At 41.5% G+C, this 20,248-nt stretch overlaps 1 protein-coding gene across 1 annotated transcript; it reads left to right on the top strand.

Moving 5' to 3' along the window:
- Window positions 1–3,494: 3,494 nt before the first annotated feature.
- On the top strand, window positions 3,495–4,328 carry LOC127684689 (seminal vesicle secretory protein 6-like). The gene is made up of 3 exons (XM_052181563.1): window positions 3,495–3,567; window positions 4,014–4,060; window positions 4,149–4,328. The coding sequence occupies exons 1-3, from the start codon at window positions 3,495–3,497 to the stop codon at window positions 4,326–4,328; spliced, it is 300 nt and encodes a 99-aa protein (XP_052037523.1).
- The last annotated feature ends 15,920 nt before the right edge of the window (window positions 4,329–20,248 follow it).

Raw genomic sequence — 20,248 nt, forward strand, 5'->3', positions numbered from 1 at the left:
GTACAATCCACATAAAGCAATGGGAGAGATTACATCTCTCAAGACTCGTTTTCTTTTCCTTTCTGCTCTCCAAGATCAGAAAAGGTTGTATATCACACAACCTGCTATTTGGAGAGAGAGGGTGGAAAGATTGTAAGAGCCCAAGGTAGTGGACATCCCCAGTGAAAGAGTATTTTCTAGGCATGGCAGGGCTGTCCAGCACATGAACCCACAGCAGCTGTGACCAAGTGACTGAGTCACATCCAAGATCAAATTACTCAAGATCCTAGCGTGGACAAAGAAGGTCTCATGAATTTCCACCAGGACCTGAGGAGTCCTGGGCAGCCGATGTTAGGAGTCAATCTTCTTCAGGGATGAGTTCCCAGAGAGGGGCACAAGTGCTCCCGGAGATGGTCCTGCCACCAGGCACATACGTGCAGCACTAAGTGGACCTGGGGACTTAACAAGAAGCACATGGAGTTGGGAAGGAAAGGTGTCACAAGGTCATGAAGGATTTGGAAGATGGGAAAAGTGTGTGGTTTTTGTCAGAAACACTGAACACATTTCTACATATTTCTTAGCCATGTTTGTCTTCTTTTTGAGAACTCTCTATTCAGGACCCAGTCCCACTTTTCAAATGGATCATTTTTTTTAACTTATTTATTTTTTATGTGTATGAGTGTTTGGTTTGAATGTAAATCTGTCCACCACATGCATGCCTGGTATGCACAGAGGCCAGCAGAGGGCATCAGTTCACCTGGGACTACTGTAGCAGCTGGTTGTGAGCTGCCAAGTGGGTGCCAGGAATTGAACTTGGATCCTCCGGAAGAGCAGCCAGTGCTCTTAATTAAAGAGCCATCTATCCCACCCCTAATTTGTTTGGGTGGATTTTGTTTTATTTTCTCTTGTCTCATCTTTTGAATTCTTTTTATATTCTGAATATTAAGCCTCTGTCTGATGTCTAGTAGTTCCTATCCTGTGAGCTTCCTCTCCACCTAGGTGATTTTTTTCTTTAGCTGTACATAATCTTTTTAGTTTTGTGAAAAATCTACTTGTCAACCTTTGGCCTTAATCCTTGGACAAATGGAATCCTATTTTTGAAGTCCTTCATACACCTACATCACTTAGGCATTTTAGGGGTCATGTTTAGGTCTTTGATCCTTTTGGTGTGTATGCCTCTCTCCCTGTGTGTGTCTCTTTCTGCCTCTGTCTCTGACTCTGTGTGTGTGTGAGTGTGTATGTGTGTGTGTATGTGTGCACACACACGTGCACAAGATGAAAATGCAGGTCTAATCTCATTTTTCTGTATGTGAACATCCAGGTTTCCTGTCCAATCTTTTCCATGACTAGCCAACTCCCTCTAAAACTTATGGCCTCTTTTAATTTAGCTGATTTTAAATATATATGTATGTGTATATAAAACCTAATAAGGCCTAACCATATGGTATTGGATATTAGGGGGGGTCATTCCTAGGAAGGAATAATTTTCCCTCTGTCAGCATCCCCCTTACAAGTAGGCATCTCTATTGGTGGTATCCTTGTCCAGGTCTTGTTTAAGTAGTCATGTTGTTGAAGTGTCATGGTTGAGGTTGTCCTGCCATTTAGAGGAGACCCAGTCTCACAGCAGATCTCCTTGTCTTCTAGCCCTTACCAATCTTCTGCCTCTCCTTGGCAGTGTTCACCGAGCCTTGCGTGTAGCATTGTGTTACAGATGTGTCAGTTGGGACTGAGTACCCCACAGACAGCTGCTCTCTGAGTGTTTACCAGTTGGAGTTTTCTGTAATGCGTTGCAAAGAGCAGCTTTGAGGAGACATGAGAATTACCATTATCTCTTGGTATGAGGATAAGTATGTAGAATTCAGGTAGGACTCATGCTGGCTTAGGAGAGTGTCCACTTAAGGGTCTCCTCTAAGACCCCACTATCTCACTAGCCCGTGGTGATTGGCTAAGTTTCCAGCACAAGGCATGATTGTTGAGTGGGCCTTAATTTAAGTCCATTCACTCAGCTTTTGCTTATCGAAGGACAAGATATGAGCTACCACTACATCCTTAGGTATATTTTGTCATGCTGGTCATTTCTGTGACTCATAGACACTACAGCTGGAAGTTCTTAGCAGCTTGCATAGCACATTTGTCTGGAATGTTTGCTCAGCAGTTCATTGCTGCCTATTCATAATAGACAGGAAATGAAAACACCCAAAAGCTAACTGGCAAGTGGACAATGAAAATGTAGGACATAAATGTTATGCAACACTAGACAGGTGTAAGAAAATGACATCATTAGGGACTAGAGAGATGATTCAGAGGTTAAGAGCACTGACTGCTCTTCCAGAGGCCCTGAGTTCAATTCCCAGCAACCGCATAGTGGCTCACAACCATCTGTAATGGGATCCGATGCCCTCTTCTGGAGTGTCTGAAGACAGCTACAGTGTACTCACATACATAAAATAAATAGATCTTTTTAAAAGAATGAAATCATAAGATTTATAGGTAAATAGACAGAACTAGAAAACCAAGACCCAGAAAGACAAATGCTACATGATCTCCCTTAGCTGTGGTTCCTAGCTCTTAATCTTCAAGTAAGAGTGTATGCCCTTGGGTGGCCATAGAAATGAAGATGGCAAAGAAGGTGCAATGTGAAGGAGCACTTGAGCAGGGACTGGAAGAAATATAAGAGATAAAAGGAAACTTTAACTGGAGAGCAAAGCCAATACAACACAAAAGAGAAGGAAGATAAATAACACTAAGATGTTTGAAAGACCCATACAAAATTGGCTTATTTTTGTTTATCTCTTTTGTTTATATGAATGTGTATACATATATAAACTAATTGAAGAGGCAGTACTTCGGCTCACAATGATACCCCAAGAACCATCTACTATCTAACAAAAATCTCAACACTGTGCACAAAAAGTTTACATTCAAGTTGTTGGTCAGATGGGTCCAAGAGACCCACAAAACAATACAGGCTGTTGGTATTGCTCTTGGTTGCCTCCAAGAGATTGAAGGAAGGAACATTCCTGTTTGCTGAAGACACCAGGCACTTCAACCACAGGACTCCGGAGAGGCTAGCTGGGTCCAGTCTGGGAGCCTCCTCCTTGAAGACCTGGTTTTAGATGAGTGTTACTGTGAACTAAAGAGAACTTCAGAGTTCTCTCCATAATGAAGCCTGTCTTGAAGGGCATTGCATGCTGGAGAATGAAGGCATGATTTGTCCTATAGGCTTTTGCAGCCCAAAGTCTCTTCCCCACTCTGAACTGAGATATGTTCAGGAAGTAGAAAAGCTACCGTAGGATGTTGTCAAAGTAAAAGGGAAGATTTCTGGGCATGACCTGATGTTGTGTCCGTGGAGAGGTCCAGGAAACAGTACCAAGACTCCTGCTGAGCAGAGAGAAGGAAGCTGACATTGGCTGATAAGAAAGGTCGTTTGCCTTCAAACCTGCAGGCAAGGCCAGTCAGGAAATATATAAAGGAGAGCCTCAGCTCCACTCTCAGCCAAGACCCTTCCTGGCAAGATGAGTCCCACCAGCTTCTTCCTCCTTACGGTGCTCCTCATTCTGGTGACAGAAGTAGCTGCAAGGCCCCGTGGTGAGTGGCAATTTTGTTCTATGAGAAAGATATTTGAGAATGATGTTCTCAGAAGGGTCTGCCCATAGTCTTCAGAATGCTGTCTCCACAGGGCTTCTGTCCCTGAAGGAAACTGAGTCTGTTCAAGCCTTAACCACAACCCTACTGTGAATATCCATGACTTGACAAGCAAAATGTTGGTACCAAGGGCTGAGAGGGGTTTTGTCATCAGCTTCAGGTAATGTCCTCATTGTCAGGTGTGAGGGGCTGTTTGACAAGCAGATCCCTGAAAACTAGGCTAAAAAGTCAATGGCTTTAGAAACAACAAAACAGCAACAGGGTACAGCCAAACACAGGCCCACAACCAGCACTGCAGCACAAGCTCTTGATGGAGTCCTGATGCACAAATGATCCAGAGTCCACAGAAAGACAGACATAGAGACTGAGACATGCTTTTCTCTCAACAGAAAAATTCTCTCAGTCAGCTGAAGAGTTTTCTAGTGAAACTTCTGAAGTAAGTATGGTGGGGGGTGGGCAGTGGGGGATCAAGTTCTACCCAAGACACATACTGCCAAAGTAAAAACTCATGGTGTTCCTTTAAGGCAAAAAATCCAAAAAGCGTCATCCATGAGGAGGTCTATGAGGAAAAGAAGTTTAAACAAAATACGGCCAACAGCGATGATGATGATGACAACAAGAGGAGTGCATCCGCAGGGGAGATAGAGAGGTCTTACACACGGAAAAAGGAAAAGCAACGGTTTGCACAAGAAATGAATAAATAAAATGGCTACGAAGGAACTGAAGACCTGGACAGAAATGATGGTAAGGATCTTACCAGGTATGGGGGAGGGGGGATACCAACCCAATGTTAGAAGTTGTGGGTGGGTACTTCCTGGGCCACTGTGAGACTGAGCCCTGCTATGCACACCAGGGGAGCTGTGAACTACCACCTATGGGAAGGTGGGGAAAACACCCTGGCAGAGCAGAAACCAGTACCTGAGTTGTGACCATGTCTTGACTTCCTACCCTTAGTGTGCTTTCAATGTATTTCCCTTGTGTTAACCAACAAATAAACAAATTTAGGTATGTGCAACCTCTACGGGTGTATCTATCAGGCTGTAATCCAAGCTTGTTGCTTCTTAGAATTTTGTTAGTCATAAGTTGATTTTGTGCATATCATGGAACAGAGTGTCATAGTACTAGTCTCTTCCCATGTCCGCATAGCCCTGTTAGGATGTATTTATCCCTTTCAAAGATTATAGGTCCAATAATTACCATCTGTTTCTCTCTCAATAAAATAAGAAGGATTAAAAAAAGAAAAAGAAAAGTCCCTTTTGTGACACTCTAAAGTTGGAAATAGAGGTAATAAAAGTCATAAGACTAAGGGCGCCGCCCACCTTACTCTGTACTCAACAGTGTCACACCTCACAGGCAGGCCTCTCTTTCCCCAGGAGTCACGCAGTGTGAATGAAGCTCCTCATGTCTTCAGGATGGAGACTCCCAGGAGGTCCCAGACAGGGCTCATGGATTTCATTTACTTCTCAAACTTGTTTTTGAGATTCCTAAGCCCAGTGGTTATGAAAATACCTTCTTTCCAATAAAAAGACAACATTTTGCATCGCTAAGTTTTGACTCGTGAAATCTCTTTATGCCACCAAATGTAGGGACTGGGTGGGATTCCTGGAATTAACAGTTTCACAATTAAAGGAAGTGATTTTCTTGTGTCACTGCTGTGGAGTGAGACATATCATTCAATAGAAGGCACTGGAATTCTACCAGTCACTGTATGTGTCACTAATCCTAAATCTCCCTCTGACACTTTTCCTAGTTGGGTCTTCAAAATGGCAACCTAGAAAATGTCCAAAAACATGTGTTCCAATAGAACATGGCAAATTTCTGGTCTACTGGTTCCTGTGGTCCCGCAGTTCACAGCAGTACAGTTGCACTTGGTCCAGCTCTCTTGCTCATGGTATATATTCCTTTAAGATTCAATGTCCCTAAGTGTGATACATGAAGTATGTACAACTTATACAAAGAGATTATTGACAAACAATGCCATCTGTGGGGAGACACACCAAAGGACAAGCTATAATGGCAAGAAAGGGTGTCACCCAAGTGCAAATAGTAATGCTCACACACCTTTCTTTCAGTATTTAATGACGATTCCAGGGTGTGAATCCTCTGAGAGTAGAAATAATTATTTCAGAATTAATTCAGAGCTAAAAACACCATAGCCCTGTGGATGAGGAATTTGGTTTCCACGTGCGCCACAGGAAGCAAGCTCACCTTCAAACAAATCTGTTGTTATTTTCTCTAAAATTAAATCTCCACTGTCAAAATGGATATAATGTTAATATATCAATTTTAAACCTCGTTACAACTTCATAGATGAGACAGAGGCACTTCTGTGACTCTGCAGATAGATATCACTGACAGGTTCTTGGTTAAGGACCTGCTTGTCACTTGTCTGGGTGAGAGCAAATGGCAAGTGACCTGCCTGAGACACCATGAGAACAGCCATGCATGCCCAGAGGTCAGAACCACACCCCAAGACTCTGGAGATGGGGAGCCATCTCTTTATTTGCATATCCTTCAGAGTGGGAAGTTAAGAGGTCTGGGCCATTACCTTGATGTGCCCAGAAAACAGAACATGGAGAACAGCATTCTGCTGCAGCTTTTCAGCAGAAGTCTGTGTTCTAGACATTGGGGTTGGGGACGGGGCTTGAGCTCATATTTTCCTGCAAAGTCTCCCATTGTAATGGACTCACCCACCCTTCATGTGCTCTGGAAATGCATTGCTCTTCTGGTTTCACGGTTTATAAATGGAGACTCCTCTTCAGAATTTCCCATTGGGAGAACACATTAACTTAAAGCGAGTGATGGTTTCATTTCAGTCTCAATGTGTGGAGGCTGGAGAGCAACTTTGGATAATTTGAGAATAGATTCAACATAGTTGGCTTTGGGATAATGAATAATAGCTTAAGGAAGGCAGCAAGCTGTTACAAACTGAATTGAGTCTTTTTAAAACATATGTTTATCTTCATAGCACCCACTGTGGGGATATGTGGGAAGAGGGGCCTTTTAAGTACCATCACTCTCACACAAAGCCCCACCCCAAACTTTCCCTCTCCCAACATCTTCCTCTCAAGTTCATTATTTCTCCTCCTCATCTTCCCTGTCTCCATCTTCTTCATCAGCATCATGACTGTCCTGCCCCTGCCCCTCAACAATAGTTGAGTCCCATTAGTGCCCCCTGTATGGTGCCACTCCATGGTGATGGAGGACATCAGCTTCCAGAGCATGACCAACCTATGTCAGGCAATACTGTCAAAGAAAATGGACTCCTTCCCACAGCAGCTGTCAATAGCCAATGGCCCCTCTGCTAGGTGTGCAATCTCTGAGTCATATTCTTCTGTGGGTTCTACTGTTCACTGGTTTACTCTTGTGCAGGGCTTCTGCTGGCAAGCACTGCTACCATGAGTCATGAAGGCAAGGCACTGGCCCTTTCATGTCCAGAAGCTTGACACTAGTATTTTATGCTATTATTTTATAGCAATATCCCAAGACCTCCAGTTCTTACCATCTTTCCACTCCCTCCTCAGTGATGTTTCATGAGACTTAACAAGGAATGTGACAGGGAGAGGGCAGTATTTATGCCCTGGTAAACCACAGTTAACTTGCTCCTTATAATCAACCCCATACCAACACTTCCCATGCCCTCCAGGGAAAGCCTGTAGCCACGGTAGCCACTGCCCGGCTTTGACTCCTTCTGCTGTGCACATCAGCTCTGCCCTTTCCCTTCAGAGCTCTTCCTCTCGGAGTTGTAGTCTACATTTAGATATTATTAAAGTGTTTCTACTTTCATGTTTAGTGCTTGTTTGCAGGCCCATGTACTAATTCAGACCTTTCTGTTTACAAAAATGTTTGAAATCCACTCATTATATGATACTGGCATATAACAAGCTTATTATATGGAAGATAATGGTATCTCTGCAGACAAAAGTAAAAATATCCCAAACCCTAACCCTAACCCTAATCCCAATCGTAACCTAACATATGTCATATGTGAAGATAGCAATACATCGTAAGGGTTTTTTCTATATTATTTGTTTACATTCCAAATGATTTTTCCCTTTCCCGGTTCCCCCCTCCCCATAAGTCCCATAAGCCCTCTTCCCTCCACCCATTCTCCAATCAACCCTCTCCTACTTCTCTGTCCTGGTACTCCCCTACAATGCTAGATCAAGACTTTCCAGGACCAGAGACCTCTCCTTCCTTCTTCTTGGGACTCATTTGATATGTGAATTGAGTCTTGGGTATTCAGAGCTTCTGAACTAATATCCACTTATCAGTGACTGCATTCCATGTGTGTTCTTTTGTGATTGGCTTACCTCACTTAAGATGATATTTTCCAGATCCAACCATTTGCCTAAGAATTTCATGAATTCATTGTTTTTAATTGCTGAGTAGTATTCCATTGTGCAAATATACAACATTTTCTGTACCCATTCCTCCATTGAGGGACATCTGGGTTCTTTCCAGCTTCTGGTGGAGCATGTGTCCTTATTGCATGCTGGGGAATCCTCTGGGTATATGCCCAGGAGTGGTATAACAGGGTCCTCCAGAAGTGTTATGCCCAGTTTTCTGAGGAACCGCCAGACTGATTTCCAGAGTGGTTGTACCAACTTGCATTCCCACCAACAGTGGAGGAGTGTTCCTCTTTCTCCACATCCTCGCCAACACCTGCTGTCTCCTGAGTTTTTAATCTTAGCCATTTTGACTGGTATGTGGTGAAATCTCAGGGTTGTTTTGATTTGCATTTCCCTAATGACTAATGATGTTGAACATTTCTTAATGTGCTTCTCAGTCATTCAAAGTTCTTCAGGTGAAAATTCTTTGTTTAGTTCTTTTTTAAAATAAGGTCATTTGGTTCTCTGGGGTCTAACTTCTTGAGTTCTTTATATATATTGGATATTAGCCCTCTATCACATGTAGGGTTGGTGAAGATCTTTTCCCAATTTGTTGGTTGCCGGTTTGTCCTTTTGATGGTGTCCTTTGCCTTACAGAAACTTTGTAATTTTATGAAGTCCCATTTGTCAATTCTTGATGTTAGAGCATAAGCTATTGGTGTTCTGTTCAGGAACTTGTCCCCTGTGCCCATGTCCTCCAGGGTCTTCTTCAGTTTCTTTTCTATTAGTTTCAGTGTCTCTGGTTTTATGTTGAGGTCCTCAATCCACTTGGAGTTGAGCTTAGTACAAGGAGATAAGAATGGATCGATTCGCATTCTTCTGCATGCTGACCTCCAGTTGAGCCAGCACCATTTGTTGAAAAGGTTATCTTTTTCCACTGGATGGTTTCAGCTTCTTTGTCAAAAATCAAGTGACCATAGGTGTATGGGTTCATTTCTGGGTCTTCAATCCTATTCCATTGATCTACCTGCCTGTCACTGCACCAATACCATGCAATTTTTAACACTATTGCTCTATAGTACTGCTTGAGGTCCAGGATACTGATTCCCCCAGAAGTTCTTTTACTGTTGAGAATAGTTTTAGCTATCCTGGGTTTTTTTGTTATTCCAGATAAATTTGAGAATTGCTCTTTCTAGCTCTGTGAAGAACTGAGTTGGGATTTTTATGGGAATTGTATTGAATCTGTATATTGCTTTTGGCAAGATACAGATTACATTTTAACTATATTAATCCTGCCAATCCACGAGCATTGAAGATTTTTCCATTTTCTGAGGTCTTCTTCAATTTCTTTCTTCAGAGACCTGAAGTTCTTGTCATACAGATCTTTCACTTGATTGGTTAGAGTCACCCCAAGATACTTTATATTGTTTGTGGCTATTATGAAGGATGTCATTTCCCTAATTTCTTTTTCAGCCTGTTTATCCTTTGAATATAGGAAAGCTACTGATTTGCTTGAGTTGATTTTATAGCCAGCCACTTTGCAGAAGTTGTTTATCAGCCATCATGAGTTAATAGAGGTTTGTTTCAAATTAATCTAAATGGATTATTTTAATTAGCATTTTAGTTATTACATTTACTTGTGTGTGTGTGTGTGTGTGTGTGTTTGTATGTGAATATTGAGTACCTAATTTTACCTCCTAGTATTACTAGATGCTAACCATGAGTGGATTTAGCATGAAGATCTGAGTGCAAGATAAGACTTAGTAACCACTTCCAGCCAAGAGTCATGATCATGGCTCAAGTTGTTTCTCTGTTGGTTTCTCTTCAGATGTCTCCTGAAAATGAGAGATTCCTACTGCAGACAACAGACCACGTCCTGTTGCATGATACATTTTGGACCAAGGAATGAAAGGCAGAAAGAAAGTGAACATTTGAATCCCATTGCTACTGGATGCTGTATACTTCAAGCCTCTGGGAGGAATTCAAATGGCATTTAAGTTTCCTTAATCATGACAGTTAGGCCTAAGTTCATAATTCTGCAGCAGTTTCTCACTTCCTTCGCAATATTATTCAGTAATCAGAAGTGAGTTATAAACTGCTGAAATTTCATTAAAATTCTCATGAACTTGACATTCTCTAGCCCTATCTTGCCCTTGAGGCTTAGGGAGAGCAGGGACTTAGCCCCTTTCTTGTCTATGAAGAGTACAAATTGGGTCCGGAAGATGATTTGCTGCTGTGATTTCCTAGAATCTAGAAGACAGTCAGAACACAGAGTGCCTTGAAGTAACGGGGAGGTGGAGACTCGATGGAGATAAAGGTCATGCTTCCCTGCCCAGTACACAGCCTCCTAGGTAAGCAAGACCAAGTCCAGATGGGATCCAAAGACAATGGACAATTGGTCTAAGGTCAAGCTTCCCAGGGGCCCTCATAAAACTGTGATATGCTTATCTCATTAAAGCAATACTATCTCTTAAAGCTATGATTGCAAAGTAATGATTGGCTGTAAATAGTGAGAGACACAAGACTAGGTATGACATTATAGAAACCCTATGGCCAGCAATCTGATGGAGTAAGCCATTGGCCAACAATCTGATGGAGTAAGCCACTGTGATGTAAGGACAGAAGGAATCTGGACCTAGAAGTTTGGCAGTGTGGAGACCAGTCAGGTGTGCCTCTGATCTCCTGGGTGAAACTGAGAAGACATTTCTCTTAAAGGGCCTATACAATCCACATAAAGCAATGGGAGAGATTACATCTCTCAAGACTCATTTTCTTGTCCTTTCTGACCTTCAAGATCAGAAAAGGTTGTATATCACACAACCTGCCACAGGTTCAGGGGCTATTTGGAGAGAGAGGGTGGAAAGATTGTAAGAGCCCGAGGTAGTGGACATCCCCAGTGAAAGAGTATTTTCTAGGCATGGCAGGGCTGTCCAGCACATGAACCCACAGCAGCTGTGACCAAGTGACTGAGTCACATCCAAGATCAAATTACTGGAGATCCCAGCATGGACAAAGAAGGTCTCATGAATTTCCACCAGGACCTGAGGAGTCCTGGGCAGCTGATGTCAGTTGGTGGGGTGGGAGTCAGTCTTCTTCAGGGATGAGATCCCAGAGAGGGGCACAAGTGCTCCCGGAGATGGTCCTACTACCAGGCACATACGTGCAGCACTAAGGGGACCTGGGGACTTAACAAGAAGCAGGTTGACTTTAGAAAACATATTAGCAGGAAGTAGTGGAAAAATTAGGAGGAAAGAAATGTTGGATGGATTTCTTTGATCACAATACTTTATGCACATATGAAATTCTCAAACAATAATTTTAAATAAACATCTTTAAGGTGTGTCCACATCATTTTTCTCCTTGCTCTCCATCCTCCACTCATCCCAGTCCCACTCTACTGTCCCTTAAATTCATAATAACTTCTTTAATTATATTGTTGCACATGTAAAAGTGGGTATATTCACATAGACAGACTAAAAGACAAAAGCCACATGATCATGCCTTTAGGTGTAGAAAGAGCCTTTGAAAATATCCAACATCCTTCATGATAAAAGTCTTAGAGAGACTGTGAATACAAGGGACACACAATAAATGTGATTTACAGCAAGCCTACATCTAATGTCATACTAACTGGAAAGAAAAAGCATTTCCACTAAAATCTAGAATAAGGTGAGAGTTTCCACTTTCTGATACCTATTTGCTATAGTACTTAAATTCTTAGGGCAGTAAAACAACCGAAGGAGATCAAGGAAGTACTGTGAGGAGAGGAAGAAATCAAATATCCTTATTTACAGTATAGTTTTACACATATATGACCCTAAAGACTCTACTAGGAGACTTCTACAGCTGATAAACACCTGCAGCAAAGTAGCAAGATAACAAAACAAGCACACAAAAATCTTATTTACCAATTATACTGAGAAAGAAATCAGGAAAACAATACTCTTCACAATATCCTAGAAAAAAAATACCCTTAGGATGTCTATATCCATGCAAATGAAAGACTTGTATATTAAAAACTTTTAGACACTAAAGAAAGAAATTGAAGACGCCAATAGATGGAAAGATATTTCATGCTCATGGATTGGAAAGAAAAACATTGTGAAAAATGTCTGCCCTAGTGAAGGCTTCTACACTGTGGTGAAACACTATCAACACAGCAACTTGGGTTGGAGGGGGTTCATTCAGCTTACACTCCATATCACTGTTCATCATCAAAGGAAGTCAGGGCCGGAACCCAAGCAGGGCAGTAACCTAGAGCAGAAGCTGCTGCAGAGGCCATGGAGGGATGCTTCTCCCTGGCTTGGCCCCCGAGGCCTTTTCAGCCTGATTTCTTATAGAAGTCAGGGCCATCAGCCCAGAGATAGCACCACCTACAATGGACTGGGCCCTTCCACATCTGTCACTAATTAAGAAAATGTCCACACATTAAGTTTTCATATTGCTCCTCTAATTCCAGTCATCTCTTCCCATACTCCCTCCATCTCTCCCTCACTCCCCTGGTGCAGTAGACACTCCCAGGATTCAACAGAGTGATCCTAGCAAGGACTTTCAGTGATGGAGGATGTAAAGCCTGAACCAGCCATCTTCTGTAACCAGGCAACTGCCACTAGTGGGAGTGGGATCCCAACCCAGCCACAAGACCTCCAGTCTATTCTGCCTACATGAGATGCTGCAGCGGAGCTGGAGAGATGGCTTTGTGGTTAAGAGCACCCAATGCATAGCTCACAACAATCTGTAATGAGATCTGATGCCCTCTTCTGGTGTGTCTGAAGAAAGCAATTGTGTACTCATAAAACATTAAATAAATAAATAAATATTTTAAAAAAAATGATATGCTGCAGCAATGGAGACACAGAACTTGTGGGAGTGGCCAACCACTGACTGACCTAATTTGAGGTCATGAAAGGGAGCCAATGTCCCAACACTGCCTGGATGTCCAACAACTAGAGGTTAGATAGCCCAGAGATCTAGGATAGGGAAAAATCAATGAAATGATTCCTAATTATATTCTGTTATATTCATAGATTAGTGTCTAGCCCAATCATCGGCAGACTTTCTCTGGCAGCTGAGACCCACAGTCAAACATCAGGTCCCTCCTCTCAGAGTTCAGGGAACCCCATAGAAGGCAGAGAGGAGACACCAGGACATCAAGGACAGACACCAGGAGTACACAGCTTATTGAAATAACAAATCAGGACTCAGGGTCCCACAGAAACTGAAGTTGCAATCACAGAGCCTGCATGTGTCTGTGCTAAGTCGTCTGCAAATATGTTGTGGTGGTTAGTTTGGTGTTTTTAACAGTGGGAGTGGGAAGTCTCTGACTCTTTCTATTGCTGTTGGGGCCCTTTTCCTTTTATGGGTTTGCTCTCCCAAGCCCTGATGTGAGGGTTTGTGCCTAGTCTTCTTGTCACTTGTCATGCTGTGTTCAGTGATATCCCTTGGAGACCTACTCTCTTCTCAAGTGAACCAGAGGAGGGACTTGAGAACTATGGGACAGAGGAGGGGACTGGGAAAGTGGAGGGAGAGCAAACTGTGGTTGGGATGAATTGTATGACAGAAGAATTTGTTTAAATCTATGTTTTATATTAAATTCGTGCCTTACAAACTATAAAAAAAAGAAGGAAAAGGAAAATATTCTACAGGCTTGAGTATAGCCTAATCTTCCAGAGGACCTTTCTCAATTGAGATTCCCTCCTCTCAGATGATTCTAAACTATCTCGAATCGACATAAAATTAGCCAATACAAGGCCATATTACAGAGAGCAATCTACAGATTTGATGCAATTTCTGTTAAAATTCCAAAATAATTATTCACAGAAATTGAAAAAATAATCAATTTCATATGGAAACACACACACACAAAACAAGATAGCTAAAACAATGTTGAATAAAAAGGATTTTCTAGAGTTATTACCATCCAAGATTTCAAATTTTAATATAAATCTATAGTAATAAAAAACAGCATGATGTTCACATAAAAACAGACATGTTGATAAAATGAATCAAAGTGTAGATCTAGACATAATTTCACAGATCTGCCAACACTTGGTTTTTGAAAGAGAAACCAAAAGGACAAAGGGGATAAAAGCCAGCAACTTTAACAAATGGTGCTGGTCAGGCTGGATGGCTGCATGTAGAAAAATTAAATCAATCCATATCTACCACCCTGTGCAAACCTCAACTCCGATGACCTCAACCTAAGGCCAGATACCCTGAATCTGATAGAAGAGAAAATGTAAACCTGAACTTGTTGGCATAGGAGAAGACTTTCTGAACAGGACACTGGTGGCACAGTCACTAAGAGCAACAATTAACAAATGGAACCTGTGAACTGAAAAGCTTCTGTAGAGCAAAGGGCGCCATCACTGGAGTAAAGTAGGAGACTATGAATAGAAAAAGACATTTACTAGGTGTGCACCCCAGAGAGGGTTGGTATCCAGACTATATAACGAACTGAAGAAAACTGAACACCGAGAAAACAAATAAGCCAATTTGCCCAGCTAAACAGCTGATTCTCAAAATATGAAGTCTTGGACATACATCGAAAGGACTTTATCCTACTGCCAATAGAGGGTCAGCATATTCGTTGCTGCTCTTTTCATAAAAGTCAAATTTGAAAACAGCTAGCTATCCATCCACTGATAACAGATAAGGAAAATGTGCTACATTTACCTGCTCAAATATTGTTCAGCTATTAAGAAAAAAGAAATTACAAAACTTGCCAGTAAATGAATAGAGCTAAAAAAAATCATTCTGAGTAAAGTAACCCATACCAAAAGACTAATATTTTATGTTTTATGTGGTTTTTATCTTTTAAGCTTTCAATATGTAAGCTTTAATCCAAAAAGACCACAGACATCAGTTACCTAGTAAGAGACCATGGGGAAAGAAAAGAACATTCCAAGGAAGGGGAAATGGAATATAGTGTCCTAAGGAGATAAGGGGGTCTGAAGAGATGGCTAAGCTGTGGTAGGCAAGGCACACAATCAAAGGGGAAATTGGATGTGAGGAAGGGTTAAATGGGGGTGAAGATGAAAGGGCAGAGTGAAAAAGGACTATTGGAAGGGATAATTAACACTAAAGCCTTTACAGAGCCATATGGAAATCTACTACTGTAGAAGCTTCCTAAATATATACATGCAGGAAGGAAATTTAATGGAAATCACCATATGTGGTGGTTTGAATATGTTTGGTTCAGGGAGTGCCACTATTTGTAGGTATGGCCTTGTTGGAGTAGGAATGTCACCTTGGGTGAAGGCGTTAAGATCCTCATCCTAGCTGTCAGGAAGCCAGTCTTCTCCTACTGGCCTTCAGATGAAAATGTAGAACTCTCATCTCCTCCTGCACCATGCCTGCCTGGATGCTGCCATGTCCCTGCCTTGATGATAATGGACTGAACCTGTGAAGCTGTAAGTCGGCCCCAATTAAAGGTCCTTATAAGAGTTGTTTTGGTCATGGTGTCTGTTCACAGCAGTAAAACCCTAACTAAGACACCATATAATGGGGGAAACAATGTCCCAACTAGACATCTTATGCCACCAGATAAATCTTCCAGTGCCAGGAGTACTCCTAATGTGTCTGAAGAAAGCAATTGTGTACTCATAAAACATTAAATAAATAAATAAATTTTTTTAAAAAAAAATTATATGCTGCAGCAATGGAGACACAGAACTTGTGAGAGTGGCCAACCACTGACTGACCTAACTTGAGGTCATGAAAGGGAGCCAATGCCCCAACACTGCCTGGATGTCCAACAACTAGAGTTTAGATAGCCCAGAGATCTAGGGTAGGGAAAAAAATCAATGAAACGATTCCTAATTATATTCTGTTAATTTCATACCAGGAGTAGTGCTTGTTGCTATACACACATACACACACACACACACACACACACAAGCATCACAAGCTACTGTCAAGACTGTTGACTAACCTTCATAACCCAACAGAATGTGCTATTGTTGAAAGCACCACTTACATCATCGAATATGAAGAAACTGGTCTGGTCCCAACAAGAAGCTTCATCCCTCCTGACTAGTGCTCATGGTGCTGGAAGGTACTCTTTGCACAACCAGAAAATACAAGGAATCATCAATGTCACCCAGCTAGACTCTGCAACCTACAACAGAGACCTGTTTGCAAAATATTCTGATACAAAGTGGCAGAAATTTATGGAAGTAACCAACCACTTTTTGTGGGACTTACTCCCCATTCCACGAGATGGAACCCATATCTGACACTGCTTAACTGGCCAAGAACCTGAGACTACATAGGCTATGGTGGGTCTAGGTAAAAACTTACTACTGTTACTATGCTGAAGGAACGTAGCAATAAAGTGGCTCCAGGGGGCATATTAGTACTCTACCTATAGAACAGCCCCTCACTCAATCCTCATGAGAGACTCTTCTACTTACAGTAGATAAGAACTAAGACAAAGACCCACGATTGGACAATGTTCAGATAGTACAAGATTATGGAGCACTAAGCCTTAAATGGGTGTCTTTATCAAAACCCTACCCTCCAGGCTCAGGGATCTATGTTGAAGAAAATGTGGAAAGATTGCAACAGACAGAGGTAATGAATGACTCCAAAGTAACAGTGTCTTCCAAACACAACAGGGTTGATATACATTTGAACTTGCAGAGACTATAGCAGCATTCACAAGACCTGCACAGGTTCAAGCCAGATGGGGTCCCAGCACTAAAAGGGGAGAGTGGACAGGGAGCCCCACCCCTAACCAAGAAGCTGTTTGCAATTAATACCTAGTTGGAAAGGGAGAATCAGTTTTCTGTAATGATGTGTAACTGGATGTATCAACGACATTCCAGAGCAGATCCCTTATTTAGGATAGCTTGTCAACAACAAAATTCCATAGTGTGCGTGTGTGTGTGTGTGTGTGTGTGTGTGTGTGTGTGTGTGTGTGTGTGTGTTTTGATACATTCATTTGGATTTTAGTACTTTCTGTGTTGTGGGGGAGAGTTGTTTTGTGATTTTGTTTTTGTTTTCTATTTGAGAAAAAGAGGGAGAAAGAGAACCAGAAGAGAAAGACAGACAGACAGGCAGGCAGGCAGGCAGGCAGACAGAACCTGAAGTTGGGTGGATAAAGGGGTGGGATGGATTTGGAAAGATATAGAGGAGGGAAAGGAAAATAATTAAAATACATTGTATGAAAAGTAATTTAAATAAAAAATAATTCTCCTGAAATAAATAAACGTATGTATATTTGTGAACACACACACACACACACACACACACACATATATATATATATATATATATATATATATATATATATATATATATATATAAAACCTAATAAATCAACTTATTATTGCTCATATATGTGTGTCTGTTTATAGCTGAGCACCTAGGATTGGATAACCTGTCAGGGATCTTGTTCATGGGGAAAAAGCTGGGTCTCCCTCTCTCAGTGGGCATTGATTATCTTCCTCTAGTATGGAGCTTTGTGAACTTTTCCTCATCCATGTCCTGGTGACAGCTGCTGTAATGATGCAGGTCTTGTTTAGGTAAACACAATGTCCTGATTTCATGGATGCAATTTCCCTGTCATAGCTAAAAGACTTTCTCACCAAAGGCATCCCGAACCTCTGGGACATACAGTTTATCCACCTTGACTTCTGAAATATCTTGTATGCCTTAGGTGTAGGAGTCATTTAGCAGATACACCAATTGGGGTTGGGTACCCCAGGACCACTAATTATCTACATTTCGACCAGCTATGGGTCTCTGTTTTAGTATTCATCTCTGCCCAAAGCAGCTTCCTCAATGAGAAGTGAGGATGTCACTTGCCTGTGGATTTAAGGGTAAGTATTCGGAACACAATTGGAAATTAGATTGGTTTGGAATTATGGCACTAGTAGGCTCTCCTGTGGGATTTATGACCTCTCCAGCAATAGGTACCTGGCTAAGTTTAAAGAACCAGGCATGAATTTACTCCTATTGAGCCGATCATAAGTCCAATTAGATAGATAGATAGATAGATAGATAGATAGATAGATAGATAGATACATACATACATACATACATACATACATACATACATACATGCTGGTATGGATGTCATCACTGGAGATATCTTTCCAGACCAGTCATTGTGGCCTATAGGCATTATGCATGGGCAGGACTACTTCGTGCATAGTTCCTTCTGATAGTATGAAAGCTATGGAAGTTCTAGCTCAACTTCCACAAGCCCTTGCCCAAAAGTTTGTGGTGTGTTCAACAATAAGGTCTTACCTTCAAATTCTAGAAGGTAACCAAAGACAACGTCAATTACCTGGATTGTTTTTGAGAGTTTCTTGGACACTGTCTTAGTTAGGGTCTCCATCGCTGCTACAAAACACCATGACCAAAAATAAGTTCCTGAGGTAAGGGTTTATTTGGCTTATACATTCAGATCATAGTCCATCACTGGAGGAAATCAGGACAGGAACTTGAGTAGGGCTGGAACCTGGAGGCCATGGAGGGGTGCTGCTTACTGGATTCCTCCCCCTGGCTTGCTCAGCCTGCCTTCTTATAGAACCTAGGACCACCAGCCAAGGGATGGCACCACCCACAATGGACTGGGCCCTCCTCCATTGATAACCAGTTGAGAAAATGCCTTACAGCTGGATCTCATGAAGGCATTTCCTCAACTGAAGCTCCTTTCTCTCTGATGACTCTAGCTTGTGTTAAATTGACAAAGCCAGCCAGTACAACTAACTGACCCCTTGTCAACCTGACACACAAACACATCTCTATTAAGCCACAATCTTTCCTTTCTTATGTATCGCCAAGATCTCACCATAAAAGCAAATAACTTTAAATGCCCCCACCGGCTTTATAAATTCAAACACATTAAAATTTTGGTCTCTTTTAAAAATCCAAAGTCTTTTAAAATTAAAGATGTCTTCATTGTGGGCTCCAGTAAAATATTTTCTTGCTTCAAGAACATGTAATTTGCTTTTTTATTTTGATTTTACAAGGGGTCACAGCTAAGAGATCACCTTGAGTCTCAGAGGAGACTTTGAACTTTGGAATTTTACACCTTGTTGACACAGTGATAGATTCTGGGGACTTCGGTAGTTGGACTAAATGTCTTTACAGTATTTATGCGGTTTATACTTTTTAACTATTCTTGAGATACATGAGTGAGGTTTTTTAATATTTTAGAAGTTGCTAAGTGATTTTGTATAGAATTGAGGAAAGCATTTAGTTTTTCTCATATTTCCCTTAAACATATTATTCTCTAATTTTATGACATTGTCAGGTACAGGTGACATTGTTTTAATATTCTTAATTTTTTTAAACATTTCCACACAACAGAATGTCATTTATGTCACCTACACTGGCTATAATTACACAACACACTGGTTTGGCACTCTCAATGCTGACATTCAAACTGTGTGCCATTATCTGTTTTCAAAACAATAATCCAGCAAGTGTTACTTACACAGCCAACTGGAACCAATATGAACATTGGATTATCCTGTTTTGTCTCTGCTGCCTGGGTTGCTGGTTCTCACTCTTGTTCTGATGAATGCTTATTTTAATGAGTTCCTTATCAATATCTAAGCATAAGACTGTGTTCTGTGATTTCTGGACCTTTTTTTTTTTTCAAATATGTTATCTGAACCTTTTGCACAGTAGGTAATATAATAGATTAATTCTTTAATCTAAAAATGCAATCAAGTCTATCAGATACTTGCTTCATAGTCAGTTTCTGTGAACAGCAGTTCCTGGAGGTTTTCCAGAAGAAGAGAAGTAGGTAGAGTGGAGGTATGCAGGTACAAGGAGCAATGTCCTGTCAGGAAGGTTCCAGGGTGATCTACCAAGGGCTCTGCCCGGAGGAGGAATCAGCACCCCAGAACAACGAGAGAACCATCATAACAGGGCCACGTAAAGGCCACCGTTAATGACACGTCACTTCATTTGTTTTCTTTTCCTAAAAACCTGTTTCTCCTTTCCCCTCACCTTGCACACCATGTTCCCTTAGCAGATTAGAATTTAGGATGAGAGAAAAGAAAGGAAACTCTACCTGTTTTCCCTTCGGAGCAACACCAGCTCTGTTGAGACCACACCCAGGCTCATTGCAGGACTGGTTTTCCTTCTCCCCTGTTGTGCCCACAGCACAGACTCCATACCTAGATGGAAAGAACGATGGACTGAAAGCTTTAGGGTGGGCGCATGACTGTAGAAATGCAGACTTCCACCCGAATCAGAAAGCCTCACTTTGATTCCCACTTACATATTTCACTTGGTTTAAAAAGATCTTATAGAGAACTTTCTCAAGAGGA

The sequence above is a fragment of the Apodemus sylvaticus genome, chromosome 5 (genome assembly GCF_947179515.1).
Source record: "Apodemus sylvaticus chromosome 5, mApoSyl1.1, whole genome shotgun sequence".
Lineage (NCBI taxonomy): Eukaryota > Metazoa > Chordata > Mammalia > Rodentia > Muridae > Apodemus > Apodemus sylvaticus.